Below are 21,652 nucleotides of genomic sequence, written 5' to 3'. Positions count from 1 at the left end.
GGTAGAGCAATTATAACTGTGTTTGATAACGGAGCTTAACAAAAAGTAATCTGCACCACAGCTTTTCTTTCTCTAGCAGTTACTTTGTATTGTTATCTGCAAAGAGGGAGTCAGTGGGACACTTTGGACAATAATGATCCTCTCTTCATCGCCAGCATAAATAGATAACGTGAAAATGCACTTTGCAGTTCGTGATAATCTGCAAAATGTCGCTAAAAAGAAAGACGTAAAATGACTTTCACGTATCTGAATCCACCCGTGTGTTAATCTCTAACAGAGCTGGAAGGAGAAAAACATATCAGGCTAAAGGTGGAGTTTTATTATGAGGCATTAATTGATGATTACATAAATAAAATCTAAAGTCTGTCAGTAGAATAAAGAAGAAGATAAGTGAGTATGAATGTAGACGTCACTTATTTAAAAGTGGATTTTCTTCGACGATGAAATCTGTGGTGTAAAAATAGGACAGAAGATTAAATACGGTTTATAATATTTAGAAACTATGATGTGCATTTGTGACATAATCTTTGTCTAATAAAACCAAAATCTCTGGCAGAGCAACGCGACAGTCAGACGAGTGCAGCTCGTCACCAGCAGAGGGTGTAACAACCTTTAAACAGCAGCCAAAACCACCCGACACCAGCCTCATGTTTCCTATTATTACTGTGTAATATTGAAAGAATGTCATTGTGCTGGAACACGACGACTGTGGAGATTTATTACAGGGTTTTGGGGGTTATTTTGCATTTGTCAAGACACAAAAACTGGTACTTGTGACACAATTATTACTGCTAAATCATAACTCACATTACATAAATAACTACACATATCTACATTAAACACACCATTCACAACGGAAAGCCTGTGTGTGTTGTTTGATAAACGATGCCGTTGAAATACAACACTCGATCATCAATCACCTGCACCCAGAATGCACCTGTGAAAAACACCTGTAACCAATTAGGGAAATCACCTGAGTAGGATTCAGGTTTTGCTCTTTGGTGTTCACAGCTAGGAGGCCGACATTATCTACAATATACTGTATTTGGTTTACGGTACAAGCAAGTATGTTCATGTTGACTTCAGTTAATGGGACATGCAGGTGAAAAGGGTAAAATAATCTAATATGAAACTGCCCCAGTTTATTACTTACATTAAGACAATTACAGTGTTTGTTTGTATTGCAACTGCTTCCGCACTTTGTGTCAAAACTCTACACACAAACCAAATAAGACTTGGAGATAAACATCCAAAGTCTACGTCAAAATGTCCTTTTTGCAACAAAAGATACACACATGGAACATCTGGATTACTCTTTCAAAGCAGCAGCAACAACACACTGATACATTGTGACAAACACTGCTGTCTTTAATCATTTATACATCGATTTAATTCCATCATGCAGCCTTCTGGGAAATATTGCTTTCAGCATTTCCCTTTCTTGCCTCTTAAAACTTGTGCTCCACTACATTTCAGAGGTAAATATTGTACTTTATACGACACTGCATGACAGATTTAGTTCACTTTACAAGATGTAACATACAAAACTAATGACGATCTTATAAAACATGATACATTGTTAAAGATTAACCCAATGATACATATTTGCTCAAATTAGACCAACTACAGCAGTAAATATTCTACTTACAAGAAACTTTATTTCAATATTATGATATTGTTCTCATTATTTTACCTCATGAACATATTGCTAACAATACTTTTACATTGCATTTTCAAGTTAGGCTTTTACTTGTAATGGAGTACTTTTATTTGACAGTACTGCTGCTTTTATTTGAGTAAAAGATCTGAATACTTCTGAATACATATTTCTTGACATTTAACGGACTAAACGATCAAAACTAATAATATCCACGGCTCCGGGCGGTTGTACCGTTGATCTCATATCTGTACAGTGAGCCCGCTGAAGGGGAGCAGAGCAGATCAGATATGATGTTAACACCGTTTCACATTTCTCATTGACTGAGCACGAACAACACGAATCAAAGTCATAATGAGTGTCAGAGAGCGAGAGGTCGACATGGGCCTCCCGCTCTCGTTTGTAAGGTTGGTTTTTCAGTTCATTTGACAGAGTGTTCACTACTTCTTTCCCAATGCATGCTGGGAAAGGCTCCAGCCCCCCCGCAGCCCCAATGAGGATAAGCTGCTTAGAAAATGGCCTGATGGATAAATGGATGGATCATTTATTCTCACACCCAGAGATCATCTGACGGAGGGTTTTTTTTTTCCATCAAAGTAAGCTTGGTTTAACTATGTGAAGCCACTGAAATGGGATGTTATGATTCTGTGATGTTATGAGCTAACAGCTTCCAGGATTGTCCAAACCAACAAATCTGGTTACTAGTTTAATTTAGTTTACATAAGAAATGCCTAAAAAGGCCTAAAATCATAAGAAAGTGTTTCTAATAATACGATTTCTACAGTACAACATACATTAAAAGCTCAAAGATGTACACAGACCCTCCGTCTTTGTTCGTAGTCGTTTAGTTTGTGAAATATTTCACTCAAAAACTCTTTTTTTATTTCTTCAAAAACATTTAGAGATGTTTTCATTTTGGAGACTAAAGTTCAAACACGTGATGCCATTCTTAAGTTTAACGTTAGTTAAAAAGTGATGTTAAAAGCTAAAGGGCAAGGGGTTAGCACCTTGTCTAACAATGATAAAATAAATTCTTGAAAATAAATATTGTGGCTCTACTCTGGCAAATATACCTCATCCACAAAGCCATTTCTATAAAATATAAGACATTTGTCTGTTGGACAAACTTTATAAATAAACTTTATCGATCAAATCTATAAAAACAAGAAGTTATATTCATGAACTAAAGGATGCAAAATACAATTCTAAATAAACAATACAAACACGACATAAATGTTTGTGTAATTCATAAATGTTGTGTGGTAGTGAATATGTCATATTGCTGGGATTTCAGTACAAAAAGTACAAAAATGATTTGTTTAACTCTTAATGTTACATGCAGTATTGCTGTGACATCTTATATTCATTATGAAATAATTTTGATAGTTTTTCTTTATGGATATGATATTTTCCAAAATAAAAAAAACTGAATTACAATTCGCAGTTTACTGACAAGAAAGACACAAATCTACCTTCATACTTAAACTGTGATTAAAATAAAAGTGAAAGCTTTGCTGCCCTCCTGCGAACGACGAGCAACCGACACACAACGATGCTGCGTTTAAGGCAAGTCAAAATACGGTAAATACGGCTTTCTCAAAAAAAAGACCGCTTAGCTACAATTTCTTGAAGCAAGCAAAGCCCTTTTTTTTCAGTGTATATATAGCATGCATATAGCATGACATTGTTTTTTTTCAGTGGTGATTCTCGCATGTTAATGTTGTTGGAAAACAGAAGGAACTGGAATCGCTCCAACGTGTAATCGCCCCAATTTCCCACAAACCTTGAACGCAGCACCAGGACCAGACTTGCCTCACATTGTTTAACGTTGATTTCTCCCGTTTCACGACAGCATTTTTTTTTTTTTGGTCTTCCGCGAGACAAAACCGGGGTCACGGGCGCAACACGGACACGCATGAAATCTCGGATACGTTTCGGCAGCGAGGACGCACACCGGTAACAAACAACGTAAGATACTTTCCGGGGAATTGATACAATGTGAGTCAGTTTGTCGGTATCAAGAAAGAGAGCCAGTGACGCTCGGTTCAAACAACGTTAATGTGCACGATTCTGGAATATCTCGTATCAGCTACAAGGTGCGAGTCGTGGTTTTTATTTAGGAAGAAACTCAACTGTTCGGCTTTTTATTATTGTATTATTTGTGTTTCTACGGGTGTGACGTTGAGTTTCAGTTAAACTGTGGTAAACACCTGCCCAGGTCATTATTTAAAGAAAGATATAATATATATTATATTATTTTCATTTCTAACCAAGCCCGGTGGTGACATACTTATGGTTATATCACTATTATTTATATATATATGTGTGTATATAAAATACAAAAAATATGGCAGCTGTTAGCCCAATAATTCAAGCGCGTGCATGTCAGGTTTGATAGTCGAAGGTTTCGTGGTGTATTCTTCCCCCTCACACCTCTGCTGATGCTTTTCTCTTCAGCTCTGACCATGAGGAGGCTCGTTTGGCTGTAACCCTGCCCAGACCTGGAGCTCTGCTGGTGGGCATGCTGCCGCTGTGAAGAAGAACGCTGTGCCGTTTTTTCGGAGGAATATGCCTGCGGTCGGGGGCAAAGGGAGGAAGTGCCTGGACAACAACATGACTGTTTTCAACCAAGAAAATGTTGAGGAATTTTATGCATTTGGCGACGAGCTGGGGAGGTAAGTTTTAAAAAAAAAAAATATATATATATTATTATCCATATTGTTATTCCCAACGCGTATTAACTTCCCCCTTTTTGTTCGTGGTGAGAGAAGGAAGGTGTGGGGAAATATCTTGATTCTCATCTCTAAATTCACATGATTATATTATGTTCTTCTATATTTAACCTATCCATCCAAAGTGTTCATAATCTTAAATTGTACATGCCACACTGCAGCCACAACTCTGCATATAGATGGGTTTTAAACACTAAGCATGCACATATAGTGTGGCTGTGAGTAGTTCCCCCCCCCCCCCCCCCCCCACACACACACACACACACACACACACACTGTGAGTACATCTTGATTAATGCAGCCCATAATGCATCGCTGTCAGAGTGATGGAGAGGTTAGCGTCTGTTACTGTAGCTGCCTCTTCCTGGAGATTTATTGCAGGACCGGTGCCGTTGTGCATCCTTTATAGGGAGAGGATTTACATCGTGGCACAGCCGGGCTTTAGCTCCATCCAGACAGTGTTTGGTCAAAGGTGAACGATGGACAATGGGGATAAAGAGGATGCATGTAGACGGGTGTTTCAGGCCTTTTTGCTTAAATGACAAAAGCAGGGTGGTCATATTAAGAGCGAGGGATATCCTTAGTTTGCTGTCATGTCGAAACTGGTCCTGCCTTGTTTTCAGCTTAACTTCACTGCTGCAACTTCACATCATAGTAAAGGCAGACATAAACATAATATAATAATAATAAGCCAGGGTGCGTTCATCGTCACAGTAGATCGCTTCTCAAACGAGTGTCACAAACATGGAAATGGATCTGTGTGAGTTTCTTGTCGTCACAGTGATACACGTGTACTCCGTGTTGGTAATAATCAACCAATTGTTTTTTTCTGCTCTCCAGTTGCTCGTCTGGCTGTTAGCGCTCACCTTGCAGCACTGTGGGGGGGGGGGGAGCTGAAGTTGCTTTAGCCCGCTTCACTATGCTGCTTTGGTAATAGAGACGATTGGGGAGCTTTGTGTAATGGGATTGAATTTCTGGCTGGAGGTAAAGGGACGGCTGTGTGATTAGTCGTGTGGTTTGGTTCGTCGTTCCAACGCCAAGGATCCGTTCCCTGTTGTAGTCCGCTTCATAGCGGGACAATCGTGGACTCTTGAGTGTTGAAATATGGTACACATTTGCTATGTTTGTGATAAAGGGATCCTAGAGCTGGTATTTTGAGTGTGCTCTTATGGCAAACCGCCCAGATGGAGTATTACACCAGTCTGTTTTTTGGACAGATTCCATTTCTTTACAAGACGGAAGAATGATGCACGACTTGGCGGGAAATCAAACCTTCTGCACGATATGAAAAAATACATTCTGCCTACTTTATGATCGCCTGAATAACGTGTCAGTGGGAGGCATGTTTTGCATTGTCTTTAAAGAAAAAAAAAAAAAAAGCCACCTTGTCTCCAGCCAGAAGACAGCATGCATGTTTTTTTTTTAGAGTTTTCTCTAAGGTTAGCGAGACGACTTTTTTTAGCATCCGACTTCACGTCACCACGCGTGAACGAATCACATTCACTAAATTAATAGGAGAAATGTCTGTCAATGTTGTGTTTGCTGAATCTGACTTCAAACACTTGTACAGTGTGTCCTAAACCTCGTTTTTATTTCTGTGGTTCCAGACCATTTCTACTGCCTTTCCCACATCACCTTATGCTACGTTGGATAGGTAAACCAGGCATTTCAAACAGATGTTCTATGCATGTTAATTACTTTACAAATGAGTAAAACAAACTGAATGTATGCTAGCTTTTCATATTAGAAAAAAAACATCTTTGGGAATGACCCGCTTTAGGATAAGAATATGAAAAATGACGAGGAATATTGTGCTGTGCTTCCAAACATTTTTTTTTTTCTGTTCATGCATTAACTTTGGATTTGGATAAACCAGTTAATTTATGATGAAAGCCGGTGGGTCTGCGTATCAATTGGCTGTGTTACAGCGGGCTCCACCTGCACTGTAAGGCCTCGCACACTTAAAGACACAGAAGCTTTTGATCTGTTCTCCAGGCTCACGACTCGGAAAAAAATGGCAAAAGCAGGGACTTCAGCCGCTCACTGACGCCGCTCCCGAAGGCTGGTGAAGCCACGCATCTTAAGCTTCCTTATAGCGTGTCGCTACAGCGAACACGCAGGCTCAGTGTGACGAGAAGGAGGCTTCGGATGAAGCAGTGCAGCTGCAGAGTCTAGTACGCAGCCAGAGGAGAGGTGTAACGCTGGTTTGAGGATAAAGTGTGATTCTGTCTCTGAAGTGTATTTCTAACTACTGGCGTCACCTGCTAAGGCTAAAGTCTCCTCTATCTAGAACGATTGATTCATCGGACCTCGACTGAACCGCCTCCTGGCCTGGACCAGCCTTTCTCCGCCCTGTCAGTGTGGTGTGTGTGTGTGTGTGTGTGTGTGTGTGTGTGTGTGTGTACACATGTATATACGTGGGATAACTAGCTAGACCTTTTTTCTTTTTTTTTACCAGCCCTCTAGAGGTGCAGAAGGCAACTCGGAGAACTGGAATTATTACAAGCCCAAAAACAAACCGTCACTCAGGGAATATACAGCGTGATAGCTGTTGAGCCTCCAGGCGAGGCATCAAGTTGTCACCTGAAAAGGCTGCATTAGAAACAAAAGACAAAGTGTGATAGTCCCAGGCAAGTGCACCAGCGGTTCAAATTCTCCCTTTTTGAATTGTGTCCAAAAAAAATGTCCAGTTGGCCTGTAAATCCCAGCTGTGTTATAAAGGACTCCCTGGTAGAAATTGCCACGGCTGCTGTTCTCCTCCCAACCCCTTTTTCTCTTAATGAGCCAAGCGCTGACCGCATCTGTGCTCACTTGATCTCTCTCTAATTGCCTCACAGATTGGCAGAAAATTCTCACTTTAGGCTCCGGACCAGCGGGGGGGGGGGGGAATCATTGAGGACCTCGCGGTAACCGGCGTCTCAAAGGATCTCCCATTTGATAGCTCCTCAAAACGATGCTCGAGTGATGGGAGAAGCACCGTTGAGGCGTTTTTAAGGGTTTGGTAATGGTGGTTTGAGGCCTGGCTGTTCAACTGCAGGGATAAAAAAAAAAAACACACATTATTAAGGTTTAGGGTCTCTTCAGCTTGCAGTTGAGGAATAGCAGCACATTGAGGATGATGTATTTTTATCCTAACAAGCTCCCGTACTTAATATTAATATTTGTGGTATAGTTCAATACATTGCGCTAAAGCTAGAAGAGTAGTTAACTAATAGAGAAAAGCAGCAAATCTCCACCAACCGTTTATCAGTTTTTATATTGCTCTAAATGAAACATCTTTGGGGTTGGTCGGACAAAAATAAGACGTTTGAAGATGTCGCCCAGGCTCTCTTTCTTACGCCATTTATTTCAAAATCTATAAACAAAACGATTAATCTATCTATCAAGAAAACGCTCATGAAAATAATCATCAGTTGCATCATCAATACAGCATATCTAGCCAATTTCATCCTTATCGTTGCCATTAGTGCGTTTAAAAACATCTTTTACACCATCATTTGACAGAGAGACTCTACAGAAACCCACACTAATTCAATTCTGAGGTGACCAAGCTGCTCTCGGGTGACTTTCTCCTGTTTGGAGACGCTGGGCGGCTTTTACGATCACGAGTATTTTTCCATCGCCGTCGACAGAAGAGAAACCCCCGTCACGTCAGCAGTAGACGACACCGATATCTGATCTTCTTCATACGAGGCCAGTGTCGGTCTAGAATATCAGCAAACCTTTTATTTTGGCGATCATTCAGGATTACCTCAGCTGGGTTCTTCGCCAGCAAAACACCCAAGTCTGCATTAAAAAAAAAAAAATACAGGCCGTTGGGTCATGTGAGTTGAGTTCTCCAGTTTCCATGTTGTCATTTGTTTGCAGACCGACTGACTCAGCTGCTTTCTGGCTGAGAGAGAGAGACAGGAACTGTAACGTAAACTGACTGGAATATATATTTGTTTTTATGCCTTTCATCTGGGCCACAGGGCAGTTTTACACTTTGCATATTTTTGCAGCGCTCTGCCCCCTATCATTAGTCTGCATTAATGTGACCGCTGCGTGGCTCACTACCAGTCGTGTGTGTGTGTGTGTGTGTGTGTGTGTGTGTGTGTGTGTGTGTGTGTGTGTGTGTGTGTGTGTGTGTGTGTGTGTGTGTGTGTGTGTGTGTGTGTGTGTGTGTGTGTCGTAGAGGAGGAGGGGTCGGTGTATTTCAGCAATGCAAATGAACAGGAGAAGCATTAAACTGGGACTGCATTTAGTTTATTCCTCTGCAAAAAGAAAATCACCCCAAAGACACATTTCTATGAATACAAAACAGGATTATAAGACACCCACATGGGTATTAAATGGGGATATAATTCCGAATTTCCTTTTTTTTCCTAAAGATATTGATCATTAGAAATAAATGTACAGACAGATATTCGCACCATCAAACTTCGACATCCTTTTTATTTTCTCCTAACACACCAGCACCGGCTAATGCCACGCACTGCATGCAGACTGTGCCCCAGCTACTGACCTACATTCACCCCCCCCCCCCCCCCCCCCCCCACCCTGGACTGCATTATAGGGTGGAGGGGCAGTCTGGGTAGCAGGAGTGTCCTTGATGAGGCCTGCCACTCACACACACACACACACACACACACACACACACACACACACACACACACACACACACACACACACACACACACACACACCCTAACCCAGCCCCCTCCACCCTAGGGAGCGGCATGAATGCAACGTTACCTCTTCTTTTTTTTTTCTGAGGTTTTATCAGATTCAAGCTATTCTATCGTTCACTCATCTTCTAATCACTACGTTTATAACATTTTGATTTGAGGTAGCTTAGCAATAATAGACACTGGGAAGAAAAGGGTAATCCAGAGTTTATACAATGTGATTTAATTATGTCATAGTAGTTCCTGTTTTGACCCCCATTTGAATGAACTGCTTGTAATCTGTAAATCATCCATGCTGTAGCTGACAGGAGGCGATGAGCTTAAAATCTTTGCTGCGGTTTCGCAACGATCGCAACAAAGTATCTGCCCGATGTTTACCGTTGACATCCGGCGTGGCGTCACAACGTCAAATAAGTGTCGCGGAAAGACCCCATTGATAACGCTCATCTCAAGACGTGCATCTTTTCGGCGGCTGTATTTACATTTCAGTCATTTAGTCTGACACACTTTTCCACAGCACAGAGTGCAAAAAGCATCCAGTCTGCGTTGCCAACATTATGCAGCAGTAGTGAGGAGTAGATGTGTCAGAGAGGCACGGTGATACTCCTGTGACTTCAAGGTCATCGTGGAAAGAGAGACGTACTATAAGAAAAAGAAAATGAGGAAATGACAGTTTACGGTGGAGGAGATTATGGCGCAGAAGAAGTAGAAGCACCGGCGGACAGTATTCGCTGCGGGGTTCATATTTCAAGTCAGATGTTCCTCCTCTTCTTGCTCTCTCTTGTCTGTGTCTCGAGGGCCAAACTGTGTCCGACCTGAGCCTCGTGATGGTCTACAGTCGGACTCCTCAGATTGCGGTCATCTCGCGAGTCAAACTGAAATCTGACTCACTCGGAATGTCCTCGAGGAGCGTAATGAGTTATTTTCAATTAATCTCTGCAGTCAATGGAGGATAATTGGATCCCTGCCAACTCTGTGTGTGTGTGTGTGTGTGTGTGTGTGTGTGTGTGTGTGTGTGTGTGTGTACAACCCTTTTGTGGTCAATTAGGGGAGATCTGTGGGCAGTCGAGCGTGGAACCCGAGGGGCTATAATCGTCTGGGGGGGGAGAAAGACAACTTTCCCCTTTTTTCTGTCTTTCATCCTCCTCGTATTACTTTCCCGCTCTTGCTTACACTCCGTCACAGGCACTTTACACTTTCAGTTAACGGCCATGAATCTGATGACTGTACATAGCTGTACGTTTGCATGGAGCCTTTTAGTCCCAGAATAAATGAAATTGGAATAGTTAATCAAAGAAAACGTAGTGAGAAGTCTTATTCTGTTTGAACGGGGTGGTGTAAACGTTTTATATTACGTTCAACAGATGTGAGTTTGTTATGTAACACTGTCTTTTTTTTGGGGGGGGGTCTATCACACATGCTCGCCCACTTAAGTGGAAGACATTTCTCTGAGAAGATGCAGCACTCGATGTGCGATTCTACTTGCAAACATGAGGCAGTTCCAGTGATTTGTCTCGATTAATCCTGATTTCATAATTTAAAGTCCTATCAAATGCAGCGTGTGTTTTGCTGTTTTCTGTCATTGATCGGTCGCTCTGAAGTTTATCATTCATCTCATGTGTTTCTCTGGAACACATGGAAGGTGATGCTTTTTGTTTTTTTTAGAAGCAGCAGCAGCTTGTTGGTGTTGAATGAGCGTAAAACGTTCCGGCTCCTTGTAGGATGTTTGATGTGGACTGTACATAAATCACACAATCCATGTGTGTTTGTTATGGGATGTTGTGGTTATCCGCCAGCAGGCCTGCAAGCTTATTCACCTGTGAGTACATGCAGGTAGACAGTATACCAGAACACCTCCTCCTGCTGCACCACTGTTTGTCGCGTCTTTGTTTGATTATTAACAACAGTACGAACGAGGAAGGAACCACTACACGTTATCCACAGACGCATTTTTTTTAAAGTCCATGAATTTTGACAAACATTAATAGAAGTTTTGTGCGCGCACTATTTCTTAAAATGCGTCTTAAAAAATATCTTTTTGTTGCCTTTACACTCGATTGATGACATGTTGTTTTTTTGCGCGGGTATATTTGTACCCAAGATCATTTGAAGCACTATGAGCAGAATATCGTCAGCCTCCAGAGGGATTAAAGAAGTATGACTGTCGTAAGCATTGCTATTAACTAAAGCCTCAGTCTGGCTCAGTGCAGACGGCATGACGGAGTCTGCTTTTCTAGTTGTTTCACAAAACTACAGTTTCTAGGCTTCAGCTCATGTAAACAACAGGATCTACACAGCCAAGCCTCAGAAAAGCCTTTTTGGCTTTAAGTAGCCAGTAGTTTCTGCCCGACTTTTGAAAAGAATGTCATCAATGTTATGAAAACAAAGCATGCGGTGAGTTCAGCCAACTCAACCCAAATTTGACCTACTTACCTAAGCAAATGACAACAGCTGGCCCAGCTGGCACAAACATGCCACAGCCTCTACTACGTACGGTGGAGGTAACAAACCGCAGAAATAAAGCTAATCAAGGCCGCACTGTGTACGCTCTTAATGGAATTCCCCGTCTGAATGAAGAGGTGAGGACGTGACATGGATGTGCTCATGCGTACGGACATATTCAGGTGGTTCATCGTGGTTGTTCCGAGCAGAAGTGAACCCAAACAGAAGGGCTCAGCTTCCTCTTTTGTTGTTTGGGGCCTAAAGGTTTTTTTTTTTTTTTTTATTAGCCCCGAGTATAATTTTAAATGTGAAGCTCGACACAAAAAAAACATACTCTGTTTGAATGTGAGATGGTCCTCGCAACACAACAGCCTGTCGAAGAAGAAGAAGAAGAATTATTATTCTTATTATTTCCTCAAAGTTGCAAAATGAGCTCAGCTGTCAATGACTTCCCCTGTGTTGTTGTTTCAGGATCTATACATGCTATGTATAGATACAGAGGATGTGCTTATAATTGTATAATCAGCATGATCAATACACTCGCATGCTGGCACCGCTTGGGCCCGCTTATTGAATTCAAATGCCCGGCCACAGAGTTCCGTCTGCCACCGGGTCTGGTTTTATCATCCGTTGGAGAGTTTTATCTCTTTCTCTCACTCTGACTCATCAGGCAGTCGGCTTCAGTGCCGCTGCTTTATTTCATCAAAAGCACTGAATTATGTTCTCATGCTTTTTATATAAACAGACATGCAGCTAAAATGGATTGGCACAATTTGAAACCCGATGTTCCGCTCCTGTTAATTCTCACACAATTCGAGGCGGAACTTTTTTTTTTTTTTTTTTTTCTTCTTCTGTTGCTTGTGTCTAGGTGGGTCTCTGTTGTCGTCCGGAGTTGCCTCGGCAATGTTCGTACTCGCGTCTGTTGTGTTCGGTTCACTCTCGGATCCTTTCCTTGAAGATCAACCCCCTTTTGTGTTGCCATTGATGTGTTTTCTGCTTTGAGATAATCAAAAGAAAGGGCGAGGGGGTTTTCAAAACTCCGTTCAGTTTTAATTAATGTCAACCAGGTCAGACTCCTTTTTTTTAATCTCACAGTCATTACCCCGAATCATGAAGCGCAGTCATCATTTAGTTGTTGAATGTCACCCCCGGCCTCCTTGTCGTTTTAATAGATTGTCTCATATTAACAACAAGAGAAAGTCTTTGCTTAACCTACAGAACCCGTCTGTGTGCCTGCTGACTTTCCCTGAGTCATGACGGAGTTCGCCACCTCGAAACCTGCTGAATGTCAGTTTCGTATAAGGGCCCCTTGTTTTAAAAGAGCGAGCACAAAATACATGGGCTGACGATGGATGGACCAGCTGAAATACCAGCAGCCCCCTCCTCACCTTCTGCCACCACCTCCTTCGGTTGTCAGAACAACGGTCTTGCACTCCTCTCGATTTGCATGCACAGCCTGATATCAAGCTGCTTTCTGTGTGCGTCTCGGTCTTTCTCGGTCCTTCTGTTGAGCTATCTGAGCGCGCTAGTGTCTGACAAAGACCGGTACCCCAAAGCTTCTCTCCAACATGACAGATTGAGTGCAACCCTGAAGGAATCATGTTGTCGTTGTGATAAGTTATGTACAATTCAGAGGAGTGAAGATTTGTGTTTAATGTTACTTATTGAGTGGGTTGAAACTTGGGAATCGTAACAAAAATTTGTGGTACTGACCAAAATGTGTCCATAATGCTCTGTATAGTCAAGTAACTGTCAAGTATTGAAAGTTGCCATTACATAAATGTCTTTATCAAATGTATAATCTGGTTTTCTCATATTTTGATCAGATGCTTTTGCCAGTTTTAGTATTTTAGCCCCGCTAAAATACAATAATGCAGTCGGGTTTGTTCACCGACCATTTTTTTCCAGAATGAAATATCTCAACAACAATCGATTTGCCATGAAATTTTTATAAAACATTCTTTGTCCCCAGAGGATATATCACCCCTGACTTTTCCTCTTGCGCCACCACGATGTTGCCGTTTTTGGTTTTTAATGGAATATCTCATCAACCATTGGATGGATTGATATAACATTTGGTTCACACAGTGATGTTCCCCCACAGGACGATGTGTAATAACCTCGGTGCTCCTCTGACATTTTCTTTCGCTCCGTCTTCGGGTCAAAAATGTAATTTGTCCACTACTTTGACCGCCTGTGTTACCTACAAAACCAATGACATTCCCATCAGCCTCAGCTGCTATACAGATCATTTACAGACAATCGACAAAAAGCTAACCAAAAATGGTGAACATGGTAAACATTTCACCTGCTAATCATCCAAATGTTAGCTTTTTGCTCATAGCATTGTATTGGCTCACTCTTAGTCTTGTTATCTGTCGGCAAAGGCAATTTAACATTTGAGAATGTTGGTTTCTTTTTGCATTTACAAGTTTCTCAATGTAAGATAATCACAGTGGTATTGGTAGAGAAACAAGGGTATTATATGGGTGCTATTTTTGAAAATTGTCAAACAACACGCAGGCTGTATTAGAATGATATTGACCCGGACATCGGCCGGATAGGTTAGTACATGGTGAACATTACATCTGTCCACATTAGTCGTTCTAAAACTAGCACAGAGAGACGATTCACATCAAGGTACCGGGATGATTATCTTCATATCCACATACTGAGAAGAATGTCTGTAATGAAACACACCCCATCAAATCCTAGGAGATCATAATAATAGTGTTCAGGGTTTGAGGAATCTGTTCAGGAGTTCTTTACAGTGAGCTTGGGAACCGTGGTGGCTGGAGATCATAACAGCTCTGAAGATGGTAAAAGGAACCTTTCACCTCTCTTTACCTCTAAGCACAATGTGTCCATTGTTGGCGCTGCCTTAAAACCCTGGAGCTGGGGGAGGTGAATGACATTCCTGTGACATGTTGAATGGCTTTTTCACCGTAGCTACTAGACGAGGGCAAACACGGCCTGCCTCTCATTTAGCTTTCCGTCAGTCGGTGCTGTCGCTAATAGTTTTTGTGAAGCTGCGACTGTGACTCCTCCCCTTCCTGAGGTCACATTTAGCTGCTAAATGGCACTGAGTGGAGGGGGAAAAAAAGTCCATACACCTGTAGAGAGATCTCAAGTCATAGGAAGTCCCCGCCATGTTGGAGGTCTTGACAACATGACTCAGCCATTCAATATTTCCTCCTTTTTGAAAGAGCTGCAAAGGACGAGTAAACGGTATCGATACGATATCGCCTAATTCCACTACAGAAACCTAAATAAGGCGGCAGCTGGCTGGAGGGAGATCACCTAAAATAGCTCCTCCTTGCTGTTGGCTATTTTGCAAGTCATTTCCAGTAAATATCACAATATTAAAAGTGTGTTTTCTGTTCAAAAAGATGCTACTCACCCATGTCTTTAGTGGTTACGTCTCAAGTCTGATCTCTGAAAAGAAAAACCGTGACCACTGTGGTGGTTGCTTGCCGTCTCCTGCGGTCGGCTTGTTAATAACATTGCAATATTGCGGTTATTGCGACAGACTAGTGTCTGTCAATCGAGTGTCTGATTACCAGCAGCAACAGGGACACTGGTATTGTTTTCACCTTGTTAGTCTGTGCGTGTGTCATCATGGGAATATGTGGCCTGGAGACGCCTCCTCTATCAGGAACTACCACAGAGGCCGTTTTGAGTGCTCTACTTTGTGTACTGTCTGCCTGTGGACAGATTTTGTCACAGCGATAGCGTCACGCGGCGCAGTCGCGACACTTCACGGGTGTGCGGTTGAGATCAAAATGAAGGCAGAGTAAGAATACAGGTGTGGTCCGAGGAAGGACGCCGGAAGTAGAGGGGTAGGAAGTCAGAAAGGTGCCATTGCCCCCTCATGCTTCATGCCCCTGCCCTGATGATCTCTAGCGTCTGTGCTTCATGCCCCTGCCCTGATGATCTCTAGCGTCTGTAATGGGATTGGCTGTCTGTGCTCTGCTCAACTCATTTTTAATATTGTAGAAGTATATGGTTGTTAAACCGGAACTGAGGTCTTCCTTATTAACTTACTTGAATTGGGGCTGGGGCTCAGAAAAAATAACCTCCGTCAGGACATCCTGACAAACTCCATATCTGTCCACAAACACGCCGTTTAAGCCCACCCAGGATTACCTACCACGCTCTTCCTTCCTTCCTTTCTTTCCTTTCCTTTCCTCCGACCAGCGCTGGGATCCTCTGCTCAAGTCTTCTGAATCCTGTTGCCGTGGTTACCCTTCCGCCGTACACAATGCCGTGCTGGTTGCATAATGTTTTGGGGGTTGTTTTTTTTCCGCCCGGTGCAGTTTGTGGCCCACACTACAGCTGAGTGGGCAGGGAGCACTCGGAGCCGCCCTCCCACATCGCGCTCCACGCTAATGGAAAGCTCGGCCTCGCCGGGGAGTTCTCACACTGAATCACACGTCGGACAGCAGAGAGCCGCAGAGCCTGTAGTCGCTTCCTCGTCCTTTTGGCCTCTCTGTCGCTGGTGGGACTCAGCTGGCTGTGGAAACTGACCAAAACTGATGTGAAACACGTAGGAAACCGATGGACAAACAATCTTCTCCATCAGTGTGGAGTCACACTAAGGGACTGATTAGTTATTGTCTTTGCTGCACCGTAAAAGTACACAAGAAGACATCGCTGCATATCTGTGTTATTGTTGTTCTCAGTGAGTTTGTTTCTGCAGATGTTTGGGAAGTTTTGATTTGGGAAGATTGCAACTTATTACCATGGATCAATAGCTATTATAGAAAGATCAATACCAAAATAAAGATGGAAGTGTTGCACTTATATAGATAATGTATTAATTATTTACCATGTAAGCTCCATCAGAAGTTTCAGTGTACCAACGAGCTAAAAATGGCTATGAAAGCAAGGCAAGCGATATTCAGTATTTATCATTAGTGTGATGTTTTTTTTATGTAATCTTTCTCTGCTTTCAGCTTCTCTAATGTGGAGATTTGCTGCTTTTACGTCATTCTAAATCAAATATCTCAGGGTTTTGGACTGTTGGTTGGACAAAAACAAGACATTTGAAGACGTCGCCTTGAACTCCGGCCTCTTTTCACTATCAACTCAACAGTTAATTCATTAAACAAAGAGTCTGCAGATGAATCCACAGTTATTGTTACCTGAATGACTATAATGACATGGTTTACGGTTTTGTTTGTTTGCATGTTTTAAGTTTTTTTTTTTTATTTATTTGTTGGAGTGAAGAGGCTGATAGGAGACAAGGGGAGAGAGTGATAGGAACTCAACAAAGGTCTCCAGCTAGACTGGAACCAGGGATGTTGTGTTTATGCGGTACTCCCCTTCACCATTCGGTCATTGGTTTAACATTAGACAGCAGTGTTGAACTCATTGGTCTTCTTATACTTCTAATAAGTCTATAAAATGTTTGAAAAATATACCTGTAACAATCTCCTAAAGCCCAAATTGACTTCTTCAAAGTGCTGGTTGTGTCCGACTAACAGTACAAAACCCAACTAACTCTTAATTAACTGTAGTCTTAACGGCACAACGGTTTTCGTATGTGAAGAATTAAAAAAATGTGCCCTCACTGCTTCGTAGAGACAGAATGGGAGCTATCACAGGTTACTAATTTAGATTTTGTCAGCAGTATGTAGTTTCTGTTCTGTTTTTTATCTGCCCTGTCATCTACACTTACCATTTCCTTTAGCACATCAACACCCAAGACGTGTCAACTGTAGAGGAAGTGCTCAGAGCTTTGGACGAGCAGACCGATGTGGTGAATTTGGGCACTGAGAGAGGAGGGTGTGCGGTGCCCTCGGGCTTTATTCATCCCCCATGAGCCAAAGACAATTTAATTAACTGGAGAAGCAGAACTGTAATTGTAGTGACCGGGCATCGCTCACAAAAACAAAGACTGTTGGTTTATTTCTTTTCATGCGACGATGTGGATTGGAAAATACGCAATACCCAAATTCTCACAGGGCTATACGGTCGGAAAAAATGGTTGTTAAACTGAGGCGGGTTAGTAAGACAATGAAAAACAAGCTGAGCCTTTTCCCACTTTCACAGTCTCCCTGCTCTCTTTCTCTCACTGTCTCTCTAGTTTTTACTCTGCTAAGTGCCAAGCAATTTGGCAGCAATTTTTTTTTTTTTTTATCCCCATGAAATATTAATCTCTGATTTTGAAAAGCGAAATGCATCATTGCACTGCACATCCAAGGTTTATCCCAATGCCTGTTTTTCTTTGGCTCCAAAACACTTGTCAGTCCTGTTTAAATACCTCAAGTTCATCACCAAATCCACAAAACCTGGCCGCCGCCGCCGCCGCCGCTACTGTGTTTTCCATTATAGTTGGACGGATGAGTTTCACTGTGTTGCTTCTTCTCCAAGTATGGAAACACGTGATGAGTCAAGCTAAGTGAAAAGTCAAACTAATGAACAACTAATGGACTGGCTTAGTCTTTAAGTGCCAATTAAAAGGGAGTACAGTTATGCGTTTCAGTTTACGTGAATGAGCAGTCGTTACTGTTTCACCTGTCGCACTCCCGTTTGTTAAAGTTGCAGAATACATATTCCCATTTGCGTTTTGAAAGGGAGTGTGTAAAATCCTTGGAACACGACTTAATGTCATCACAACATATACAGTTTCTGTCCTTCACCTAAAAAAACCAAACCACCCACTCTTTTCCAGTAAGCAGTAGCGAGGTCGCTCGTTTTCTTTAGAACGCACATATATTGATTTGCTGAGACTGGCTGTTGTTGGAGTACTGCAAACTTGGTGCGAGTGGGCACATCGGAGCACTTCAGCCTGAAAGAAGTTGAGTAAACGCAGTGCAGGCAGCTGAAAGAGAGGTTCCATCGTGCTGTTATTACGCTTTATCTCCCCGTGTGTTCCACTCACCAGGGACTCTGGGTTTTACATGGAAATTGTGACGTTATATTGTAGTAAAATTTCCATTTTAACTACCGCAGATTGTGTTTTTTTTCCGAGACGTATGAAACGCCTGTCGCACTTGACCGCTCTCTACCAGGCTGACGTGGCGATGACTGATCCCATCAGCCAATCATCAGGCTGCATAAAAGCTGCTTTGTCACAAAGCTGGTGGCCAGATTACAACACATCGCTTTTATCAGATGGCTGCATTATCCAAACCTGAAACCTTTATTTAATGACATCAAATCCTTTTGAGTACAAATATCTCCACAGCGTATGCCGGAGCACAGAGCAGATTTGAGAGGCAGACGCGGCGGTGCTATTTGTGGTGGAGCTTGGTGAAAAACATACAGGATTGTAGGATGTTTTTAGGGACTTACTTTGCTACGTTAACTACGCAAAACATCAAATATGAATTCCAAATTTGATGCTAACGTTAGCTGTTGTGGCTAGCCCAGTTCTGTGACCAACATATAACCTTAGCAAGTGCAGGTCACCTACATTAGCGTTTCCATCCCACCTGCTCGGCGATCTCAAGCCATATATTCTCCTTTATTTGGTAGTTTAGGTAGTCGTCGCGGTGTTTGTGGTACATTATTGGGTGTTGAGAGGGGGACGGCCCATTGCTCCACATCAAGCAAATGCCTACTTATGTAGAATAATAGCAGTATTTAGCAGCTGGAACACAGGATTCCATTGGTCAAGCATTTCCATATTTTTATAGCGAGTTTCAGCTCATTGTTTGGCTGCAACTTTACCGTTTTGGTTTCCACTCATAGCGTCTTTTTCAGCTGTTTTCAGTGTAAAAGCTTTTATATAACTGTACACTACCTGCTCAGCAGCAGACAACAGACGGATACAGTCAGAGCTGCTGAAGATATAGTTGAACATTTGGCAGCTAAAGAGTCACGTAGTTCTCTCAGAACTTGGTGGAGACCAAAAATGGAGCTAAAAGAGAGTGAATATTGATCTTACATGCGCCATGTGGCCAGTTTAGCTGAATTACAATGTTGCTTCATAACTGCTGAATGTGTAAAAAGACAGTTTTTGCGAACAAGCTCACAATATAAATGTAAAATTTGATGAAATGGCAATGTTATGTAGCCAAAACACTGTGATCTCAGTTCAAATCATGTGACTTGCGGTTTGTTTATTTTCGCCCGTCACTGGGCAGCATAAAACCAAAGTGAACAAAATACAAAAAAATTGCAACACGCAAAGTTCCTCTGTGGTTCGCACCAGAGGAAACCAAACTGTGGGTGAGATCACACTCATTGTGTGTCATCCTCCACCCGTCCGTGTGCATCAGTATCACATTTGACTGAGAAGCTTTGTGTGAGCGGTGCGTTTCTTCCTGGCCTGCCTGCTATTGTACTTAACACTTTTCAGCTTTTCAGCACCCCTCTCCTATTTCACAGTAGTAGCCCACAGAGCCAATCAATAGCTGGCTTACAGTAGTGAAAGAGAGAGATACGCAGTGTAGTACTGGCCACGAGAACACAAGGACAGCGCTTCTTCAAAGCTAAATCCATTACGAGGACCTTGAAAATGATGAGCTGATAACTAGGTTTTATGTGAAGAAGACGTCTTTTTTTCTCTATGCTTCATCCTATATTGTGCTATCAAGTAGTTATTTAGTGGTTAGCAGGCTGTTATTAGTGCCAAAACAATCAGTCAATCAACAGAAAATCCACCGCTAAGTATTTTATTAATTGAGTAAATAATGAAGTGCTTAAATGTGAATTTGTATTCACACCATGATGTGGTTTTTGTTTTAAATGTTTGTGGTGTTTAATTTAGTCCCAGCGGTCTAGTTTGACATTTGGTCTAAACTAATTGTTTTCACATTCTCTTGGTACCAGGAAGTTCAATTTAAATCCGTCCCTTCATTTTAAAACCCGTCTTAGACTTTTGTATTTGACAAAGATTTACGGACCTGAACGGTCGTTGATTTTCATGCGATAGAGAGGAGTTAATGATTGAAATGATGAGCAGGATTTCCTCTCGGCAACCGATCCCATTGTACTGTTGTTGTACTAAATGTGCGTCTTTGGAGCCAGCAGTGAGTCAGCTCTCATCAATGAAATGATGTGGTCGCTAGCAGGTTTACTTGTTGCTTTAAAAATTATTCTGCAGTTGAAAGCAGGGCTTTTATTTTATCCTTGTACATTGTGAGGGATATGCTTTTGGGGGGGGAGGGGTTAAATGTCATGATATACATACATTACACTCCCACGAGTGTAGGCTGTATTTAAGAGGCTGTAATATATAGATGGATTATGGCAGGATTGAGGGCAAAGATTACAAGGGTGGGTATCTTACCTTCCTTTCCCAGCCCAGTCTCAAAGGAATCACTCACACACTGGATTATTCTGCAGTAAATGATTTACACCTAATGCTGTCCAGACAAGAATAAGCTTGGTCTTTTTTTTTTTTTAATGAAGGCTTGGTCATGCACCGTCTGCTGTCTGGAAGACAAAACGTTTTCGCTGGTGAAATAACCAGGTTTAGCATCAGCAATGCACATGCTCACTGATATCAAGGAGATCCTAAAGCTAGCTGAAGCATGTGCTGAAATCAACTCTGCAGTGTGTGTGTGTGTGTGTGTGTGTGTGGGGGGGGGGGGGGGGGGGGGGGGGGGGGGACAGATTTTCTAGGCAGGTTGTGTGTGTGTGTGTGTGTGTGTGTGTGTGTGTGTGTGTGTGTGTGTCATCTTCAGCTGCTGTCAGCCCAAGCTGTGCCAGACACCCTGTGTTGGTGACTTGAACTTCACACTGAGCTCGTTATCACCTCATCATCACCGAGGAAGCTGCCTTCTCAACACAACCCCGTGTCTACTTGTAAAGCTAAAATAAAAATAGATGAGGAGTCCATATAGATCTGGCTCACATCAACAAGAACTGATATATCCCTTGACTTTTTTGTTGTCTTGGCTTGGTTGCTGTTAAATGAATAGTGGCATCAATATTTTGTGTTCGTGGGCTGGAGGAATAGATAATAAGTCGTAATGTCCAAAGTGCTGAGTGATCTCGACCAGTCACCGAGGAGCCGTAATTATCCATTATCTACTTGAGTCCTCATAATCAGTGCTACCTGGTGCAGTAAGCGAAAGCTTCCTCGATACTTGAGTGTTAAAGGAAACGATAAGCCGCTGTAAACACGCTGATTATCAATCAGTGCTTTATGACATTAAGGGGAAAGTTCCTCTCAACCTGTTTTGACAAGAACCAAAAAC

General features: G+C 42.2%; 1 protein-coding gene across 4 annotated transcripts in view; it reads left to right on the top strand.

The window, feature by feature from the left end:
- The first annotated feature begins 3,467 nt into the window (after positions 1-3,467).
- Positions 3,468-21,652, top strand: part of dapk1 (death-associated protein kinase 1) — a 73,214-nt gene continuing 55,029 nt past the window's right edge. For 2 of the 4 annotated variants that reach the window (XM_068721126.1, XM_068721129.1), the window contains exons 1-2: positions 3,468-3,625; positions 4,115-4,332. In XM_068721126.1, coding sequence (XP_068577227.1) covers positions 4,226-4,332 — 107 coding nt within the window. In that variant the 5' untranslated portion in view covers positions 3,468-3,625; positions 4,115-4,225. The other 2 variants (XM_068721127.1, XM_068721128.1) reach the window with 2 other exon arrangements.

The sequence above is a fragment of the Cebidichthys violaceus genome, unplaced genomic scaffold, assembly GCF_023349555.1.
Source record: "Cebidichthys violaceus isolate CVI_PGR_0920_01 unplaced genomic scaffold, fCebVio1.0.p SCAF_26, whole genome shotgun sequence".
NCBI lineage: Eukaryota > Metazoa > Chordata > Actinopteri > Perciformes > Stichaeidae > Cebidichthys > Cebidichthys violaceus.
Note: the sequence above shows the minus strand (reverse complement) of the source record. Positions and strands in the feature narration are given on the sequence as shown.